The sequence below is a fragment of the Mus caroli genome, chromosome 8 (assembly GCF_900094665.2).
Source record: "Mus caroli chromosome 8, CAROLI_EIJ_v1.1, whole genome shotgun sequence".
Classification (NCBI taxonomy): Eukaryota; Metazoa; Chordata; class Mammalia; order Rodentia; family Muridae; genus Mus; species Mus caroli.
The window spans coordinates 34554021-34576641 of record NC_034577.1 but is presented as its reverse complement, the minus strand read 5'-3'; the positions used below and the strand labels follow the sequence as shown (position 1 = coordinate 34576641).

The window sequence follows — 22621 nt, the reverse complement described above, 5'->3', positions numbered from 1 at the left end:
AGAGCACATGGGGTGGGAAACTACCCCAGCGCATGTGCAGATGGTTTGTTTACTACTTAGAACACAGGTGTCAGTGCCATCTTATAATGGCGAATGTGAGGACGGCTCCTTACATTCTTCCCCTTGCTATCAGTCTGGGACCCCAGCCCTTGGGGTCCCATATTCAGTGTGAGGTTTTCCTCTTTGGTTAAAACTATGTGGAAACCTCCTCATGGACACACCCTGAGCTGTGCCTTCTTAATGTCCTAGATTGTTTTTTCTTTTTGTTTTGTTTTTTAAATCCAATTAGTTGAAGTCAACCATCCTACTTAACTCTACCAGTGTTTTTTTGAGCGAATTTTCTCTGAACCTAGGTACAAAACAAGAATCCCCAGGGGATTCTGGGGCTTTGTTCGACTGGCCTGTCCCATTTACCCGGCTTTATTTAGTGACCATTTCCTGACCAGGGCCATGGCCTTGATAGGCTTATCAAGTATGCCAGGTTCTCTTGTGTCCCAGGATTTGTGCAGTCATCCCATCTCAGGAAGAGTGGGGGAACCACACACTCTAATTTATTTTCTTCGCCAGGCTGGGTTTCTTTCTCAAAGTCCCAGTTCCCAATTACATGTGATCTCAGAGAGGCTGTCTGTCACCCATGTCCTTCGTCTGAATTAGACCTGCCTGTTTTTAATGGAGCCATTTTGTTGTTCTTTTATGGTCCTCGCTGTGATTACTGCATTCATTTGAGTGGTAGTTGTTGAATGCTAAGCTTCCTGTCTTAACTGAGAGGCTCAGAAGAAGGTGGATGTAATCACTCCTGCATTCATGGCACCTCAACAGTGCTTGCTGCCAAGCAAGCATGCACTAAATAAATAATAATTGCAAGAATGAATAGTATTCTTTATTTAGTACTTCATATTTTAGACTAGGCATTAGGAATCCAGGTTTCATACACATTGTACCTATAGCTTGATTGTATTGTGAGTCCTCTTAAATTATATATATATATATGTATATATATATATACACACGTGTGTGTATACATAGACACACATATATATACATATATGTATATATAGTGATTATATATTTATACACGTATATTCATATTCATCATAGTGATTTCATTTACATTTAATATGATAAAATGTAAATAACATAAAGCCACTCATATCAAATATGCAATCTAGTGGTTTTAGTGTGTGTTGAGCGTTGTGCAAGTATTGTCATTATCCAGTTTATGAACATGTTCATTATGCCCAGAGAAATCATTAGTGAGCTTTGGTTTATAAAGTCGTAACTGGATTCATACTGCTGCTTAATCCTGCTTTGGATCCTTATACCCATCTCATCCTCTCGGTTTGGTACCATGCACTGTATATTAGGTCTGGTTCTGTTACCTTCTTCCTCATCATGATAAACTAGGGTGTGTGCATTCTTAGCAGCTGATGCCATTTGCCCCCATTCTGAGAGCCTTGACCTTGGTAACTTCACCAGGTCTCTCACTTAGCCCATCCCCCATCACTCCTCCAAATAGTTCATCCGAGAAGGAAGGGAAGTACAGCCTTTGGAAATGACTTGAGTGAATCCTGATGTCCCTGATGATTGATGGTTTCCTTTTTTAGGCTGAAACAAAGTTCCATTAAGTCACTAATTTTAGAATCTTGCCTAGAATGAATGTCAAACTGACCGATTTGACTGTCTTTTCCATTTGGGAATAGTAATCTCATCTGTGTGCTCTCTCTTTGACATTAAGACTTGAGATTTTTCTTTCTCTCCGCCAGTCATTATCGTTATACCACTGGCACGGGGCCTTTCTCTTTCATTTAGCAAATAATCTGCAGATGATAAAAGTAACAGGGAGTGCATGCATGTTTGTGCACCCTGCCCACATCTGAACATTTTTATTGCCCCCATAGAAATCCAATACTCATTAGTGGTGACAGCCCAGTTCTCTTTCTCCTACCTCTACTGACCAATAATATATCCTTTATCTGTACTATATTATCTTCCTGAAAATCTCATATGAATTGAACCATAAAATCTGTGGCTCTTTATGGCCTTTTAAACTTGATTTCTAGATTTGCCCAGGTTGTAGTGTTACTCTACTAGAGTGTTTGTTGGCATATAGATAGGCTCCGCCCCACAGTTACTTGGCAACTGGCAGGTGCGCCTGACTCACTATAAAAGGGGCTGCTCCCTCCCCCCTCCTCTCTCTCTTGCTCTCTAGCACTTGCTCTCTCATCTTACTTCTGCTCCCTTGCCCTCTCTCCATGCTATGGCCGGCCTCTACCCCTCTTCTCTCCCTCCCTCCATCCTTCCCTCCCTCCCCCCTCGCCCCCTTCTCTCAGCTCCCCTCCCCATGTCATGAATAAACTCTATTCTATTTTATTCTGCTGGTACCTCATGGGGGAAGAGATGGCTCAGTGTGGGTCTGCAGAGGCACTCCCTTCCCCCACACCCTACCACACCCCCACCAAACATAACTCTGGTCTCTTAACGTTTTATAAAACACAACAGGGTTACTCTGACTGTTGCTAACAAATTCTACTGTGAACTTAAATGTATGGATTTTGAATGTGGACCCATGTTTCAGTTTTCTTAACAATGTCTTGTTTTTAAGAGTAGAACTGCCAAATTATGAGAGAGTTTTCTTAGTGTGTTAAGGACTTTCCTAAATTGCCCAAAGACGCTATACCATGTCTCAGGCAGCGGCTACTGTGGCAGGTTTGGATTGATTGATTGTTTCTTCACCGACTCTTGCTAACTATTTTTTTCTTAGTCTCCTGCATTGGTTAATGCAACAGTATGGGAGGATGAGTTGCTGTGCCCACAGTTAGGAGGGTTTGGTCCATGATTGCTTGGCCTAGTTCAGTTGGGTTGAACATGGTGAGAATAGACAAGGGTGATAGAGGAGGGTCCTCATGGTGGACAGGAGACTGTAAAGAAGAGACTAAACAGGTATAATCTTCAGACTCATGTCCCCAGAGATCCCCTTCTAATCCACCAGCTGTTCACATAGTGCTGTTAGCAGGAGACAGTGTTCCACACATGAGCCTGTCTGTGGTATTTCACATTTAAGTGGTGACCCCATCCTGGTTGGTGTGAAATAGTCTCTCTCTCTGTTTTCCATTTGGATCCCCTAATGACAGAAGGCCTTAAGTGTCTTCTCATGTCCTTATTAACCATTTGGGTATTTTCTTTGGGTAACTTTATTTAAATCCTTTGCTTATTTTGAACTTGAATTTTAATTTTTTTCCGGATCTTTTAAAGAAATTATTTTTTAAAGTTACGACTGCATGTTCATAGTATGTACTAGTAGAGATCACTATTGAGCTTCCGTGGACACATGCCCTGCTGTGGTCATGTCCACTCTCCTATGCACCCTCTCCTTTAATATTTTAGTTGTTGAATTGTGAGAGTCCTTCTGGATGTAATTTTCTAGCCAGATATCTGAGTTGTCAGTGTTTTCTCTGCCACTCTGGAGGCTTCCCTTTCACTGTTTTGATAGAGTTTTTGGTTTTCATTTTTGGCTTTGAGATAATATCGTATTTCTCAGGCAGGCTCTGTCTTTTGATCTTGCTCTGTAGCCAAGTCCAGGATGACCTTAAACATCTGATCTTACCTTCATCCATCCTGAGATGATGGGCGTGTGCCGCCATGTCTGGTGCGAGCGATGCTGCTCAGTGGGGAAACAACTCAGGGTTCTCGCATTACCAGGCAATGCAAGCCAAGTCAGGGCAGTGCAGTGGCAGTCTCCCAACCCGAGCTGCATCCTTGAGCCTTTGTTAAGTGTCTTTGAAACACAGAGGTTGAAGTTTATTGACCCATGTGTTCGTGGCTTGTTTGTCTGCAGTGTGGGAAGGCAGTCATGGTGTTGCTGTCATGTGTTTCTGAGAATCAAGGTAATGTTTAGTTGGAAAAGCAGAACAAAACCAAAATGATGCATAAGCTCAACACCAGAAAAGGCCACTTCTCTGCAGTACCTTTCTCTATAGTACCTACAGAGACCAGCCTTTTTCTTTGTGTATAAATAGAAATGAAATTTAAAACAAAATTGGGTTCACCATGTTCTCTCTCTTTGCGTGTTCTTTTTTTATTGAATTTTCTTCTGAAAAAAATGACTTTTAATAATCTTGCAGACTATAATTATAGTCTGTGGTTTAACCACAAGTTATTTAGGGAGATGGGTCTTGTGGGTCATTTATATTTTCATACTTTGGTTCTGCAGTATCTGAAGGATATTGTATAATGAACAGCTTACATTTTTCTCTCCTCCCCACTCCCCTCAGTCATTTCAATCTAAGTAGCATGGAATGACTTCATTTTTCCCCCCACAGTAATAAATCTAGTGTTTTCTTTGGAGGCAAGGACTCTTCAGGTTTATTGGAAGCCTGCTTACATGATTTGATGTTTTTATAAATCCTGAGCACACTGCTCTGTATTGTCCCCTGGACACTGTGAGGGGGCAGGCAGGGGAGCCGTGTGTGCAGTGACCAATAGCATCTCCTGTTTCTCACCCAGACGCCTTGTGTCTATAGGGATTCTGGGAGGTTGCTTGCTATGTGGTAAGCAGTTAAATTCTCAGGTACTTCATCAGCCTTAGGATAAACATTTAATATATATTTGATATTTAGCTTATACCCGTTTTACCACTAACCACAATAAACATCTGTGTATTTAAATCATTGTGCAGAAGTCTGTGTTGCTACCTTCTATTCTTTGGTCCCATTTCAACTGTTTCTTCATATTGCAGTTTGATTTTTCCCAAAAGAACCGGCTGCAGCATTGTCTGTCCAGTATTGCCTGATGTTTTTGACGGCTTCAGAGGAGATACTCCGTGTGGGCTCTCACACTTCAGAGGCAAGGTGGGGACATTTGTGGGGATGAACCTATCCATTTTAAAGCAGTTGATTTTCTTTAGTTTTCAGGAAGCTAAGTCCTCACAGAAGTTGTGTTAGGCATTCCTCAGAGTCATCTGTACTTAGAGCTAGAGGGATGGATGGCTCATTGGGTGCGTGGTTGTTCCCTCAAGCGTGAGGACCCGAATTCCATTCCAAGCTCCCATGTGAAAAACGGGCTGGCTGCAAGCAGGGCATCATGATGCAGCAGGGACATGCTGGCCATCAGTAGGATCTTCAAGCTCAAGTTCCCGGTTCAGTGATAGACCCGTCACAGGAGAATAAGGCAGAGAGTGATAGAGGAGCAGGGCAGGCTATCTGATGTCCTCATCTGACCTACACATACACACACACACACACACACACACATGCACACACTCAATATATACATACATACACATACTCACAGACACACTCATACATAGATATACACACATGCTCAAACACACGTGCTCACATACTTATAGACACACACACATTCACACAGACACATACACAGACACACACGTTCATACATGTTCTCTCCCTCTCTCACACACACAAGCACACACACACACTCACATATATACATACATACACACACTCACACACAGACACACATGCTCATACATAGACATACACACACACTCAAACACACACACACAGACACAGACACACACATGGTCAAATACACATGCTCACATACTTACACAGACACAAACACATTAACATAGACACACACACTCTTACATGCTCACAGTCAGACACACATACACTCACACTCACACACACACTCACAGAGGCATCCATGCTTTCTGAAATCCTCCCTTCTAATAGGTTTAGCTATACTTGGGTGATGTCTTGCTGTCCCGAGTCAGCCTTTGATATTAAGGGCACACAGTCTGTCATAGAAGTAAAGAATTCTTCATTCCTGAGTTGTGTTTTTACTCATTCATATAGTATAGAATGCATCTAGCTGCCAGTATCTTTTTATGTAGCTGGGTGAAGACTGTGAATGTGTTGGCATGTGTGTGCATGTTGTGGGAGAAAATGAGAAAAAATGGAGAACTCTGAGAAGACATGGCTGGGAGTCCGGGTTCTTCTCCATACATGACAATAGCAAGTCTTCCAGGTAAAATGGCCTTTGTACAGAAATACAATTTTAAAACAGTTTTAAACCCACAGATGTTCTAAAGTGAACCCCTGTATCCCTTCAGCAGTTATTTCCCCTTTGTATCTTTCTGTATTGTAGACACCCACTAACTTGCTTTTCTGTCTTAGAAATTTGCCTTTTTCTGGGTATTTTATATAAATGCCATTATGTGATTCATTGTGCCTAACAACTTCTTTCAGTTAGTGTGATGTTTTAAGGTTCATATAATTTTTGGCATATGTTACTAAATAATACTCTTGTTTGTTTTGAGACAGGGTTTCTGTAGCTCATACTGGTGCAGAGCCTCTGGGGACCCTCTGCTGCCACCTTCTCAGTACTGGGGTTACAAACACACCCTGCCGCACACTGGAGCTCAAACCTGCATCCTGATCTCCATCTCCTAGCCATTGCTGGTTGATAGTCTGTTGTGGATATATTCAAGGTGGTTTACCCATTTACTAGTTGATGGGTACTTGGGTTATCCCTAAATATTTATGGGTAGTAAATAGGTGTTTTGGGGAACCCATGTTTTCTAGTTCTCTTGGGTGTATAATCAGAACTTTCTTGATTCCTACATTTTCCAGCGATATTGCATCATTTTATATGTCCAGCAAAGATGAGCGATGGTCACTCCAGTGTACCAGCTCCTCACCTGCACTCTCTATCTTCAGGATAAAACTTACTCTGTGAAGGGGGTGGTTCCCCCCACCGACAGACAGACAAGCTCCCTCGACTACTTTTCTTGTGCATGTTGATTATGTCTTATTTAGATACGTATGTTTTAAAGCCATTTGCTTGTTTTCTGCCAGGTTGTCTGCCTTTCATTTTTGAGCTACAAGTGTTCTTCATAGGCTGTGTTCATGAGCACACGTATGCCTTGTGATCATTCCATGGGATGTCTCTTGTCTTTCTTGGTAAAGTTTTTAGTTGGTGGGAGTCCAGGGTCATCTGTTTTCTTAGTGCCTTCCTTGGGGCCTCATTCTTTACAAACCTAACCTAACCTAAGCTCACAGAAACTCAACGAGTGTAGGTTTTTGATCCCCTCAGTGTGTGTTGAATAGAGGGCTATGGTCCTTCAGCTTGTGGAATACCAGTTGCTCCAGGGCTGTTTCTTGAAAAGACTCCACTTGACCTGTCTACTTGTCTTGGCATACGTGCTGAGATTCAATTCAGCACGGATGTTTGGGCTGACTTTATTCTGTCCCTTTAATCTTTTTTTTTTTTTTTTTTTTTTTTTTTTTTTTTTTTTGGTTTTTCGAGACAGGGTTTCTCTGTATAGCCCTGGCTATCCTGGAACTCACTTTTGTAGACCAGGCTGGCCTGGAACTCAGAAATTCACCTGCCTCTGCCTCCCGAGTGCTGGGATTAAAGGCGTGCGCCACCATGCCTGGCTGTTCCTTTAATCTTTGTGTCCATCTGTCAGTCCACAATCCGGACTACAGCTAGCTATATGATCTCTAAGAGTTCCCGAGGACTCCTGCAACCTTGGCTTCCCGGCCTTTGACTTTTGCAGGTGAGACCGAGAATGTTTTTACAACACTTAATTATGAGGCTCATGGTATGTCTTAGCACTCTTTTTGTTTAAATAATTTTTTTTTTTACTCTCATTGCAAAAGAAGGTGACGCCAGGTTTGTGTGCTGAGAAAACTTCCATGCAATATGAGAATAAAAAACCAATTTTCCCAATCCAAGCATTTCATTTGACCTACTTCCTCACTTCCACGATTCACAGTGGCTTTAGGTCTTTTCTCCCCTGGAGGCAATCTCCAAAGAATGACTTTGTGTAACCCAACTCTAGTTCACACTCATGCTTTCGCAGTGTAGTTTTTCTGTAATAAAAACATTAATCTCTGCAAGCTCATGAATTTTAGGAAAGTATCCCAGTTTTGCTCAGGGAGTCACTGTCGAGAGCCCTGGGAGGCAAAGCCCAGATGGTTGAGGGAGGGTCTTTTTTGTAGGAGGTTGGAGGAGAGAAAGGGGTTGTAACTCTGTCCAGAGGGAAAGTACCTTTCCTACCGCAAAAGGATTCCACGTGGGCACTTGCTAGGCACCTGGAAACATTTGCATGGCTGGGTGATGAAGACCCGGAACTCCAGCCGGCCGCCTTTGCTGTAGTTACTTTACTCCCGGGTGAAGCGTAGCCTTTTCTGGTGGACTCACAGGAGGTGAAGTTTTCATCAGATCTGCCCATCTCTGCAGGTGCAGCCGGGTCTTCGATGCTCCATTTAACAGGTCAGATTTATACAGGTTTTTCTCATCTTGAAGCTACTCTTAGTGTTTACCTTTCCACTCTGAACAGGATACGCTGTGAAAGTATATGTGAAACTGACCGGCTTGACCAGATACCCCAAATTCCGTGACTCTGTGTAATGATGGCTCAGCTCTGTGTTCTTGGTCTGCACTCAGAGGGCCTGCAAACAGCTCATTTTGTACCATGTCTCATAGGCCAGGAACAGTCAAAACTATTTTTTCTAGTGCCCTTTACCCTGGTGGACAGCTAGTTGAAGCCTTTGGGAGTAAGAGCACTTCCCAGGACATGGACCCAACCCTTCCTCCCACAGCCCCATTTAAAATTGTTTAAAAATAGCTCCCACTTAAGGCTTTGTGGCAGGCCATGACAACTTTATAAAAATTGTATATTTACTTTTTCCCTTTTCTTTGCTTATTAAAACACTGCTTATCACTGATTCCCGGAGAAATAAATTTATTGCCAAGCTATGAAAGAAAGTTATATTCCTCCGGGCATGTAGCTCACTAAGCAGAAGCCACTTAGAATGTTTAAGGTACAATTCAGCCAGTTTGAGCAGTGATGGCTTACTAAGGGATCCTGCCTCAAGCTAAGTAGGTAGCTTGAAAAGCCTGTCTATTCATTTGTGAACTTGTGTGCTTCCTGTATGGTAGACCCTCTGTAAAGGCCCAGATCTCTGATGGTTAACAAGGCTGACAGGCCTAGTTTCACGGAATTTACACTGTCATTTGGAGTTAAGCAGGCATATAGTAATCAATTTATACAGTGTGTTTGAAATCTCTCTGTGGAAAACCTTTTTATTTCTAGAAGATTTCTTTCTTCAGCCCCATTCGTTGGCTTTCCCCTGTAAGCTTCCAGTGACTTCCCACCACACTCAGTGTGGACACTGAATCTGTGTCATGGTCTAGAAGACTCGTTTCTGCAGCCTGTACCACCTGATCCAGTCCTCCCGACCCTGACCTGACAGCTTCACAGCCTGAGCGTTTCGAGCTCTTCCTGCCTTTGTGTTTCCTCCCCTCCTCTGGGGTGTCTTTCTCCACATTTCCATGTGCCTGACTCACTTAGTTGGGTCAATTTTGAAATAGTTTGTCATTTGATTAGACAAGCCTTTCCTGAGCAGACCACTGTCTAAAAAATAATAATACTAAATTTCATTTTTTCTTTCCAACCCCTGCTCCCAGAAAGACAGGATGACTCTGAGACTAATTATTTATTATTAAATGCTTTGACCACAAGCTTTGGCTCATTCTCTGACTAACTCCTAACTTATTTAACCCATTCAAACTATTCTGTCTTCCACATGGCTGGTTACCTCTCTTTCAGTCTCAACTTGCTTCTTCCTTTGTGCCTCCTCAGCGTCTCAGTGTCTCGCTCAAGTCTCCCCTCATTATATCTCTGCTGAGTTTTTTTCCCTCATTCTCTTACTTTTTCCCAGAATTCTCTCTCTTCCTGCCAATGTCCCACCTATTTCCTGCCATGGTTCATTGGCTATGGGCTTTTTTTTATTGACAGGTGATGTTTGTAAGAGAGTCTCTCTACAGACTACCATCCCTACCAATGTGTCTGTTTTAATTTCCTCTCTCAGGTCTTGGATCCTCTAGCATAAACACATGCATGCTCGCACATTTGATTTGTTTGTCCATCTGAAGTGCTGTCTATGTCTCAAGCATACATCCCCATGTGGAATGTAGACAGTGACATTATCTCACCTATTTACGTATCTCCCTTATCTAAGACACTGGTTTAAGGGAGAGGACCCACAGATTGTTGAATGAATGAATGAATGGAGAATATGATTTCATGTGATTTTGTGTCCATGCTTCAAGACCCTTCAGTAGCCTTGTTTTCCTTCAGGGTTGTCTCATTTTAGTAATAGGCCAAGAATTCTCTTTTCATTCCTTACTCCTGTACTTTGTTTCCTCCACTTATAACGAATTCCTAATAGATTATTCCTCTTTATCTTGTCTGAAAACTTAAATTTACTAATTGTACCTTCCTGTTTAATCATACCCAGTTCTACCCACCAGCTCTCATAGTCTTTGTCTCTAACCAAGGCATTAATAATTTTCATTCATTAGGCAAATATTTTTAGCATGCGTGCTAGTTCAAAGATGAAAAACTTGTGTTGCCCATCCCTAGGAATCCTACAGTTGAGGGTGGTTGATCTGCAGTTTCATTTTATTGCTCCTGGAATTCAATAAGCCATGGAATATCTATAGGAAGTGTGCCTAGCATAGTTCATGGTGCTGCGGGATCAAACACAAGATAACTAGTACTTTCCTTGCGCTTAGATTCTAAGCAGCACTCTTTAAATATAGCCTGCATTAAGGCAGCCATGGTAAGTATAAAGTATAAATTATCAGAGGTATCATAGCAACTTAAAGGGCAGAGAGTGGTTGCTGCACTGGGTGGTTGGGCAAGGAGCTGTTAATGGGTAGACCTGGCTATGAGGATGTGCAGAGCTTGCTACCACACTGTGGCAGGCAGGGGTTCTTTCAGAACTCGGGAGAGGCCTCCTATCTACACTCACTTCACAGAAGAGGAACAGTGGGTCTCTTAGGGCTCTATTGTGCGAGGAGGAAGAGTGTGGTAGACTGTGCAGTCTGTCTTTCAGGGCTTCGGCACCCAGGAGTGCAGCATGAGGATGCGTAGACGGATGCTATGAAGCCTAGCTTTTCCCTGAATGGATGCTCTCTCTACTCCTCCATCCCCAGGCCTTGGACTTGGCCAGAGTTGGTGGGAGGAGCTACGGCTTGCCTCTCTCTGTGCCCAGGCTGCTGCTTCTCCCTGGACCACGAGTTCCGTTTGGCACAATTTGGCTTTGGAAAAATATTTTCCCATAGTTTCCAAAGAGCTTTGCAAGTAAAAAGGGTTTATTTCATCTATTATTATCTAATTAATACTTTTGTCAGAAATACATCAAATTCAGAAGGTTTTTAGAAATTTAGAAATTTTTTTTATATGTAGAAATCCATCATTATCACAAAACAGTCTTTAGCTTTCTGTACTGATTCAGAAATGGCGGTCTGTAGAGAGAATCTCTTACAAGCAGCACCTGTCAATAAAAAAGCCATCAGCCAATGAACCATGGCAGGAAATAGGAGGTGCAAGGTCTTTTTCTTTCAAAACTACTTACTTTTTTTTTCCTTAAATCACTTTATTCTTTTTAATCCATTTGTCCTTAGCAGATTGTTCCAAACACTTAGTATTTGAATTATATCACACCAGGCATCAGGTTTTAATTTAATTTCTTTTTAACATTTTAAAATCTCTTTCTCTTATTTATGCTTGCAGAAAATGGTATTTTTGGTTGAGGTTATTTTAAGGTGGCGCTGAAATAAATCCTTTTGTTCGGCAGCACATGTTCCTTTGAGCTTACGCATCCAGGGACATCCTACCAAAATAAATCTTAACGGCCCCATGTAAAACTCGCAAGTGCCTGGCTATGTATCATGGCTTCTGGACTGATGTTTGTGTTGCCCGGGAGTAACAGGGCTCCCTTCTTCTGCCTTCCCGGGAGCTCCCAACACTCTCATTTCTTCTGAAGCTGTTGCTCTGTGTCGCCATCTTAGTTCGTTATCTCCCTGAGTGGAAATTGAAGATGCAGTTAAGTGCCAGTCAAAGCTGCTCCAGTAGCAAGCAGTGCATGGATGGAATTAGCATCCTGCTTGTGTGTAAACCTTCTAGTCTGCTCGCAGTTGTCCAGCTAGTTTCCTTGTCTTCACCTAAGTCAGGTAGAAGATTTTTAATACAGAAAATGGGACTTTTTTTCTTTTTTGTTTTTTTTTGTTTTGTTTTGTTTGTTCTTGTTTTTGTTTGTTGTTTCTCTCATTTTAAATGAAAAATTCTCAAATCCTTTGTTTTAACAGATGTGATATAACTATACAGGAATTATTTGAGACTGTGTATGTAGTTAACAGGTCTTTTGAAATATGTGCACCCAGTTCCCTATTTTCCATGTGGAAGAAGGCCTTAGAATTGTCCAGCAAGACTTTCACACCTTTTTGTGAATGTAGTCAGGTGTAAGCGTTTGTCCTCCTGGGTGTTCTGAAACCGTATCAAGATTACAGGGATGGATTTTTCTTGTCTAATGTGGGTCTGTCTGAGCCTGTTAGATTGTGAGTCTACTTCCAACCAGGCTCTGGATTTTCCCAATCTGAGCTCTCCCACTTCAGTTAATTTGGATGAATCCAGCCCTATTCAGAGAAAAGGTTGTGTTTAAAGAGACAAAGTTGAAAATATGGGCTATAGCCATTACTAGAGAAGGGAAGAGGGTGAAGGTTTGGCTTTGACTATACATTTCCATCTTTCACTATGTCCTTTAGAGAAAGGACAGTCCGGGAGGCCTGTCCTTGGAATGGAAGAATCTGTTCATCAGGTCACGTAGGGCTGTGCTCTGGAAGGTCACAGCAGCAGCAGAGGGAAGCTGTTCTGACTGTGAATAGAGTTACACAATGAGAGTGTTGTAGACGGACGTCTCTCAGTAGAACTCAGGGAAGATGTTCTGTTAGACCTGAGTCACTGTCCTTGTCCTTGGCTCTGAAGATATTTGCTCAGTCTGTATGCAGGGTGTGTGGCATGGGCCCTCAGTCCTTGCTCTCAGATTGCATCAGTATGTGACCCAGGGAACTGCAGATGCTGATGGAGCATCTGATAACCTCACTTTTCTGTCCTTTGATGCGATTGATGGGAAGGTTGGCTTGCTGGAGTAGCCTGGAGCAGAGAACCCAGTGCATGCAGGGAGGGTGTGGTCAGGAGCTGCTGTGTGAGGAACTGGGTGTTCTGAGCCACTGACCTTTGTATACGGATTATCTAACAACCTCTCTTTGGCCTGTGCCCTGTGTGGATGAGGTGTTTCTTTCTCTTTAGAAGGTTCATAGCAGAGATGGATGGAGTCAGAGAATCTGTGCCTAGTTAACCCATTGGGAATTAACTAAATAATAAATCGTCTGGGCTACTGGTACACGATGAACATTCAACAAATTAATATAACTAAATAATAAGTATAAATTGAAGAAAATTAAACTGCTAGGGTCAGCTGTCTGTAATTGGCAGGTACCATGCTTATTAACTGTGTTTTTGAAATAATTAATTGCACAGTAGTACTGTCTCAAGAGTTTCCTCTTAAAGGTTCCTTTCATGCAGTGTGCTGAAGGCCTTTAAGGGTTTTCTGATGGGCAGACTGTTTCTTTTGGTTCTATAGCCTCTACTTCCTTGGACTGTGCTCTGTGATTTTTGCCCTTCCCATAGTTCTTCTGTTTCTGACCTTTGAATAAAATGGTCCTGGGAAAAAGACTTCCATTGGTTTTATAGTTTTGAACAGTTTAAATCTGCCTTTTGGGGAAACGATGGATGTCCGTGAATTTTTTTTTTTTTCCTACGAAAAGCTGGACTGGAAAGCCTTCAAGCTTCGTGACTGCCGCTCTTTATTTGGTTAGGCAGGCTTATACAGGGAGGAAAGAAGTGCTTCCTGTTTGAATTAGAAAAAGTTACCCCTCCTCCATAATTATAGTGATCCTAAATGGGCTGAAGGAGTTGGTTTAGCTTCAGTTTTTTTCTTGTGTATCAGGGTGTTTTGCCAACTATAATTGAGTTGGCATCTCTGGCTACTCTAACACGGGAACTGTGTTATAGATGTGAGTATTCAGTCAGAGGAAGAAGTAATATTTTAGTCTCTGTCATAGGTTAAGTTAGTAATAATTACTTTCATTGAGAACAGCTAAGATGTACAACTCTCTCTCCCTCTCCCTCTCTCTCTCTCTCTCTCTCCCTCCCCCCCTCCCTCCCTTCCTCCCTCCCTCCCTCCCTCCCTCCCTCTCTGCCTCTCATTCCCTCTCCCTCTCCTCTCCTTTTCCTCTCCTCTCTTCTCATTCTCTTTGTCTCTCTCTCCTCTAAGTGGGGCTATAGTTTGGGAACATCTGGAACATCTTAGCAAATATTACACAGATAGTGACACCTTCCATAATCAAAACAACTTCAGAATGTCCATTTATATATGTGCAATTAACACATTACTAGTGGATGGTTATTGTTAATTTCCAACCTGACAGAGTCTAGAATCTCCTGGAGTAAGAGTCTGACATGCCGGTGAGGGGCTATCTTAGTTGGTTAATTGATATGAGGCCCATCTTTTTAATTACAAAATGTTTATATGTATGTGGGTATTTTCTCTGTAAGCATGACCTTTGTACCATATATATATATATATATATATATATATATATATGCTTGGTGTTCACAGAGGTGAAGAAGGTGTTGGATCCTTCTGGAATTAGAGCTCCGGATGAGTGTGATCTGCCACGTGAGGGCTGGGAGTTCCCAGCCCTCTTTAACACCGTCTAGTGCTTTTATAAATACTGAGCCATTTCTTCCTTCCCTGGGACTTTAAGCCAGATGAAACTCTTTCTTTAAGTTGCATTTGTCAGAGTGTTTCCTATCATAGCAACAAAGAGAAGAAACTAAGACAAAAATATTAAGAAGACTTGAGTCATAAAACATCTCTCCCAAGTTGCAGGAGGTCCTCACAGCTCCTGATGGGATACACACCTTTTCAGACCTCAGGACACTGCTATGAGTCATGGGAGAATCAGGAAACTAGGCTGTTCACATTGGACACAGGGTTTCCCCATCAAACAAGAAGAGAACAGATGGGACTCAGATGGCCAGCCAGCTTGCTTGTCACTTCTCCAGCTTCATTAGGCCTTTTCACTACTACATTGGAGTCTGATGGGAGTTTTCAGGAAACTGGAGGTTGGAGTTTTGATCCATGATCCTTGCCTGGTTTTACAATACTGGGATTTTACAGTTCTGGTTTTACAAGTTCTGGGATTGAACTCACATCCTCTCCACTGACTGAGCTGTCTCACTAGCCCAGAAAGGCTTTTTTTATTCAACTTTAAAACAAATGGCATCATATTGTATGTAATGCCAAAGTGGAGATCCTGATGTTCGTTTCATTAAGTCAACCAAAGGGCTTTATCTTTAATGCTATAATAAGGCCACCATTTCATACTTAAAACCAAACTATAATTATGGCAGGTAGAAATAACTCAAGAAATCTTCCAGATACTCTAGCATGCAGCCAGTCATTTCCTAACTTATCAGAAGAGGAAAATGCAAGAGGGTTGTAAGACAGGAGATCTTAGCCTGAAGACCCACCAACAACTAGGAAGGTGTGCCTACATGTGGGGCGTTCATGGCTCCACTCTGTGCTTAGAGCTGTGTTGAACAGTACAACCTCTGGACTGGTTCAGATACTGTTGTGGCAAAGGCTATACCTTCCTTTCCTTAGAAAGCTGGAAGAGTTTTCTGTTGGTCAGCCACCTTCCCATGTGACTGTGCTGTCACTGTTTCTACGGTGGCTGTCTTGCATTCTGGGTGACCTCTGTACTGTTGAGAGAGAGAGCTATGGCATCCTAGAGTGGAGGAGAAGTTAAAGCCATTTAGGTTGTTCCTGCAGACCAGAAGCAGAGAGTTCAACTGCCTCTGCCTAGCAGTCCCATTTCGGAACTCGATCCAGAGCTCGGGCCTCTTGACTTGTGAATACTTTCCTTTTCATGTTGGTAGAGTCAGAAAATGTCACGATACCAAATTTAGCATGGCAAACTATTTATCTAGCTGCTTTTCTTAGATTAGAACATAAACTTGTCATAGGTTTTGGCTGCTGCAGACATTTTGATTTCTCTCGGTTCAACAGTCACTGGATCTCTTCCCCTAAATGATTGACAGTGACCTTCAGCCTAATTTATATAGCAGTGAAGACTTGGTATTTGGCCAAGAACACTTTGTGGCCACTGCCATGGGCCCTTCCCCCATCCTCTTCACTGAATCGTAACTCTACCTGTGAATTCCTTGTCCGGCATGGCAGCTGTTCTTAACCCAGGTAGTCTCAGATGATTCTGGGACCCAGAGAGTTACCAGTCCTGCATCCGACCTGCAGGGTGGAAAGCAATATCCTCTTATGGTGAGATTAACAGAAGGCGTGGTGAGAATTGCTGGAGAGAGGTCCTGTTTCTTGGTGATTTATAAGATCCACCTCCTGACTCCCAGGCAGAAAAGGAAAAGAGGAAGGATGCTGTTCTGCAGCCAGGGTGTCTGCTTTCTGACCTGGCAGTGGGAGATGGAGCCCTGTGTTTTGATTGAAGCTTTTCAGCCTTGTCCTAGAAAAGCTCAAAAAGCCCTTTATTCTTCTCAGCCTAGACCAGCAGATGAGATGGCAATAGGAAAGGATGTTAAACCGTTGCAGTCCTTCGCATCGACTCTAAGGTCCCCGAGGCCGTACAGCGGCTGTCCAGCCCAGTTTGGTTTGTTTTTCCTCGGTACCTAGCGTGGTGCCGCACGGCTTGTTGACTGCAATCATGTGTTTACTCTTTGCTCTTCTATTACTGCTGAGAACCCTGAAAGTCAGTCTGTCCCAGTGTTTGGGCTCTTGTTTCCTGTGTCCACGCTTCTGGCCTTGGATTTGTCTCAAGGAATAATAATGTCTTGGTGGTGTTTGTAATTTGAAAGTTTTGCACTGCAGTTTTACCTAAGTAAATCACCTTGTTTTCAGAACTCAGATTTTATGATTGCTTGAGGTAATTGTGAATTCATATCCCTGACTCGTGAGTGTTCTGTTAAGAGGTCAGACGTGCAAAGTGGTGGTGTAATGCATGGCACAATATAGAACACAGCTAAAAACTTTCTTTTTCTGTATTACTGCTGGGTTGTTTTTGGTTTTTTTGGTATTTTTTTTTTTTTTATACGGCCCAGGACAGCTTGGATTGGGGCTGATATGTGTGGTGCTTCTTGGGATAGTGAATACCTCTCTTCTCTTTCTGTTGGAAGGCCAAAGCAGCCCCAAGAGTACCTGCTGGCTTCCACATTTTCTTTCTTCCCTTGCACATCTTATTACTGATTGTTTTAGCCTCTCTTGTCCATCTTTACTCCCTGGTGCAGCTATGTATGGGGCCTGCCTCTACCTTAATTACACTCTGAGTCTCCAAACTCCCAAGGTTTGTGTGTCTGGACAGGTTTGACTAAGGTTGGATTGATGCTGCAGTAAAGCCGACGGACTGGATTCCTCCCTGCTCTCCTGGGAACTGTTCCCTCCCACACCCTGGTACCTCATGAAACCCACTGACAGTGAAGCATAGATGTTTTCCACAGTGTTCTAGAGGATGAACGCTGCTTGTGCGTGGGTGATGCTTGTAGGCATGATTTCTCCCTTATACGTTACGAGATGCTCAAACACGAAGTGACTTAGGACTTGTCCCATAGCTGGAAAACGAACAAACCAGTTTTAAAAGCTAAGAAAATGGTAGGGCGTGGCGGTACGCGCCTTTAATCCCAGCACTCAGGAGGCAGAGGCAGGCAGATCCTTCTAAGTTTGAAGCCAGCCTGGTTTACAAAGAGTTCTAGGCCAGCTGGGCTATATAAAGAAACCCTGTGTCAATAAAACACAATAAAACACAGACAAAACAAAAACAAAACAAAAACAAAAAAACCCAACCAAACAAAAAATGATTAAGAAGCTTCATAGAGTTGGAGAAGAGTTTTTCATGAGTTGCATAAAGAAGTCCTTGCTCAGTGATCCCTGTGGTCCTAAAAAGTGGGTCTTTTCTCGTCCTTTCCAGTGTAAGACCCTAACAGCCTCAGACATCTAGAATCATTTAACACTTGCCCGTATCACAGGCACAGGTGCTCTTGTGGGCAATACTAATTAATATACAGTTGACTGCTCTAATTAGCCATGAACCTGGGAGATTGGGGCCTAAGAATGAGTGGGGCTAAAGTCTCGTGCAGTAGCCAACTTTATTTAGAGCATCAGACAGTTTATACTCAGAGGGTTAAGGAGAGTCACCAGTGTTCAGTCACCAGGACAGGCTGCAAGTTTGCTTCTCCACAGAGGCAGATGAGTCATAAACCCTGGAGTAAACTCACTCCTATCTGCAACATCTGGTAGGAGCACAGAGACACATCACAAGGAACTGAGGTCATCGGATGCTTGCTTTCTTGGAATTTTCTCATAAGGGCTCAGGATCCCCCTCCTATAACTACATTCTTGGACTGTGTCCCGACAGTAGACCTTTCTTTAAAATGTCTTTGGCTGTAAGTCTCTGGGGTGGACTGTGAATGACCAGAATGGCCTCTGATTCTATCCCATCATGCCCCGACTTCCATATGGACAGAATTTTTGCAGTCTCAGCATTTGCGAGTTGATGCTTCTGGTGGCTTTGCATAGCTTCCAGTCCTGGTGTTCCCAGGCCCCTGCTTGCTAAAGGACTAGTGTCGACCACCATATCAGCTCTCCCTTATTCCCGGTCTCAACAGCAGCTGACATAAACGTTTCCTCTGACCCTGACAATAGAATGTTACTTATAGCATCTGACCTGACTGTTCCTAAGTGTGTGCTTTCAATGCTCCTCTCTCTGAGAACGTTAAACAGTGCCTTTCCTCAGATGCCTTCTTTCCCCAGAACTCTTCAAGGCTACCTCTTTTGGTCCAGAGTCTACAGTTTTACTGCATTTGAGCAGATCTCAGACACCACTAATAAGAAGCATCGGAGTTTTATGTCCTACAAAGGAAGCAAAGAGCAACAGCCACTAAATAACACGGGTGTGCTATCCCACTAATGACATAGGTGGATCTCATTTAAAAATATCACATTTGTGGTAAATGCACAATCCAGAAGTAACGGGTTTCACTTTCTTAGCATACATTAAAAGCCACTTACAGCGTATGTGCCCCTGTGTGGCATGTACGTAGTCTCTGGAACAGGCAAACAAGTTGTGATAACTTTGTCCAAGAAATAAGTAGGTTCCCAAGTCTCATCTTCAGCTAGGAGAAGTCTCATTGCTGTGTAGATTAAATAGGCTTGAGCTAGCGCACCAATGAGGCACAGCTATTAAACTAGTAGGTTTTCCGGGTGGTGGCAGAATTGAGGGGATTTATTTCATTTAAGGTTGTTCCAGCTACCTAAGCACGGACTGTGAAGTGGGCCCTGAATATGGCTGTCTTCATGCACTCTGTATACTGAGTGTACTGGCTAGTTTTGTGTCAACTTGACACAGCTGGAGTTATCACAGANAAAGGAGCTTCAGTTGAGGAAATGCCTCCATGAGATCTGGCTGTGGGGCTTTTTCTCAATTAGTGATGAAGGGGGAAAGACCCCTTGTAGGTGGGACCATCTCTGGTCTGGTGGTCTTGGGTTCTATAAGAGAGCAGGCTGAGCAAGCCAGGGGAAGCAAGCCAGTAAAGAACATCCCTCCATGGCCCCTGCATCAGCTCCTGCTTCCTGACCTGCTTGAGTTCCAGTCCTGACTTCCTTTGGTGATGAACAGCAGTATGGAAGTGTAAGCCGAATAAACCCTTTCCTTCCCAGCTTGCTTCTTGGTCATGATGTTTGTGCAGGAATAGAAACCCTGACTAAGACACTGAAGAATGAGATTAATTGTCGTGTTGATTACCCATTTCTGGTATTGTTTAACATACAGGTAGATCATTTTGGTGGTTTTTTTTTCTCTCTCTCTCTCATTTATTTATCTTCCATTTCTTTTTGTCTTCTATAGCATCAAAATTGCTTATGACAGCTCTGGGACCTGTAAGAGTGATTGCCAAACTTTGAAATTTAATTTTCCTGCAGTAGCATCCAAAGTTAACAAAAAGACATGGGAATAATTCCATTAAGTCTCCCCATCTGCCAGCAAGTGCTCCTCCTCACGCTGTTCTACTGGGCTTTCTAAAAATACTTTAAAGTGGCATAGACTCTCATTTCTGTGGGGAAAATATTCTATACTGAATGTTTTCACCGTAAAATATTACCATAGTTCAGTATTAGAATGAAGTTCAGTTTCACTAGTCCTCAGGGTATAAAAAATGATTTATATTTCATTTTTACATACTGTTAATTAGTATACCGACCCTAGATATTTTAGCTATACAACTTTAAGCAGCTAAATAGTTTTCCCGTCTCAAAGAAATGCTATAAAGATAACATATCCTCATTTTTTCCTTCCACAGCTGCTTCATGACAGTGTCCTTAGAGTTAGTTCAGAATAGAATGCTTAGTAAATTAAATAAAATAATAGTCATAGGGAACTGACAAAATATGCTCATGAAATAGTTGTGGGCCAAAGAAGAGGTGAGACCTGCAATATTAGACTTAATTCAGGGGATCAAGGGAGCTGTGTTTCATGGAGCTAAAGAGATGGCTCAGCACTTAAGGGCGTGTACTACCCTTCCCAAGGTCTTGTGGCTCACAGGCCCCTGCAGCCTCAGCACCAGGATATCCAGTGCCCTCTTCTTGCCTGCTAAGGCACCTGCACTTCGATGCACAGCCCCCACCCCAGTGCACATAATTGAAAACAAAATAAACCTTGAAATAAAAAGGAGCTGTTTCCCTAAAGAGGTCATTGTACTGCTGTTTCCACACAGCCAGTACAGGTTGTGTTGTCCTTCCTGTGGTGTGTCGTGACGCAGTCCTACTGCAGTATCCCTGAAACTGTTCTGCATCAAAATGCACAAATACGTGATAAAGAGCCTTTCCACACACCCAACATTCGGAGGAGAGTTCCAGTATCGTTAGAAGGATTCACCAGTGAATGGATGCAGTTCTCAATCTGCATGGTCTCCTTATGAACCTTTTTATATTTTCTTACTATGGTCGATTATGTGAAGGCAAACATCCACGTGCCCTGTCTTCCACTTTACAGACACATGGAAAAGCATAGTGTTTCTTTTTGATAGAACTGAGCTCATATTCACACACTGTCATTATGTAAATGCAGGGCTTTAATGCATGCATGTGCTGACTTAAGTGCAAAATGTTGTATAGCTACATGAAATAAAAATACTGACCTGTTTAAAAGTCAAGGAAATACTAGACTTCATTATTAGACTGTAATATTAGACTTCAGTCAGGAGATCAAGGGAGCTGTGTTTCATGGAACTAAAGAGATGGCTCAGCACTTAAGAGTGTGTACTGCCCTTCCCAAAACATTTACATAAATGTTTTGTGGCACATTTAAAATCACATTTTCGTAACTGGTATTTTATTACTTGATACACATCATCATGGTCTGCTGCTGAGCTAAGGGGCGTGTTTTGGTTTAATTATTGGAGACATTCTCCCGTGTAAGTTTTAGAGTAAATATAAGGTTCCTGGATATTTTGTGATTGGCTCTTTTGATTTTTCACCCAACGTCTCTAGGTTGAAAACGTGCGCTTGGTAGACAGAGTGTCTTGTAAAAAGGCAGCGCTGGGAACTTTGTATCTGACGGCCACTCACGTCATATTCGTGGAAAATGCACCTGACACAAGAAAAGAAACCTGGGTATGACATCTGCATGTTTTTCATTGGTTTCAGGATGGGGACTGTGGACTTTTGGGGGCATTTTGGAAGCGATTTCTTAGGTGTATTAGAAAAGGAATTTCCTTCTGAAATCACAGCCATAAGATAGGATGGATGAATGTGCTAGCAGTGGCTGAAGCTGCTGGAGCCTTATGCATGGCCGAGAAGATCTTCAATCTATCAGGTGTCGTGTGCGACAGCACCTGATGTGTTATAACTGTTCTTTGTAGGATGTTTTACACACGTTTGTTATCATTTGACTGTTTCATACGTTCCATACGTTGCTCATAGGCATCCCTCCGCTCCCCTTAGTGCCTGATCCTGCCTCCCTTTCAACTTCATTTCCCCTTTTTATTGTTGTTAATAATGCCCTGAGTCCGGTTAGGACTGGATATATGCACATGGTTATATTGTTGAGGCCATGTCCTCAAAAGAGGGTGACTCTCCCTTTCTCTACAGCTCTCAGTTGCCAAGAGTTCCTCCAATGAGGTTGTAGCCTCAGGGGCCCCCTCTCCCTTGCAGGGACTTCTAAATTATCGGTTCTATTATTTTACAATGTTGACATGACTTTTCTGGTAATTTTAAAAAGAAAAGGAAAGCTAGAGACTAGCCCCATAACCAGGAACTTTTGTGCCTAATCATCAAACCAGTAGACATTTCTGACGTTGTATAGCAAGACAAACATGGCCTTATAACCCATGGCCAAAATCTTGACCTGTAGATTCCATTCCTTACCCTGTGGACAGGCATACACTTAGCACCAGAAGGGTAGCCAGTACCTCAGAGTAGTCAGGAGCTCATGGAGGACTGCCCTTAAGGACAGAACATAGATCGCCTCAAAAGACACTGTCCAGAATGGCTTCTTTTCTTTTTTTGTTGGGTTTTTGTTTTTGTTTTTGTTTTGTTTGTTTTGTTTTGTTTATTTTAGACAGGGTTTCTCTGTGTAGCCCTGGCTATCCTGGAACTCACTCTGTAGACTAGGCTGGCCTCGAACTCAGAAATCCACCTGCCTCTGCCTCCCAAGTGCTGGG

The 22621-nt window shown here is 42.7% G+C and overlaps 1 protein-coding gene across 1 annotated transcript in view; it reads left to right on the top strand.

Moving 5' to 3' along the window:
• Mtmr7 (myotubularin related protein 7) overlaps positions 1 to 22621 on the top strand; it is a 79450-nt gene that overhangs the window by 4149 nt on the left and 52680 nt on the right. The window contains exon 2 of the mRNA XM_021169676.1: positions 21450 to 21572. Coding sequence (XP_021025335.1) covers positions 21450 to 21572 — 123 coding nt within the window. The remainder of the gene's footprint in view (positions 1 to 21449; positions 21573 to 22621) is intronic.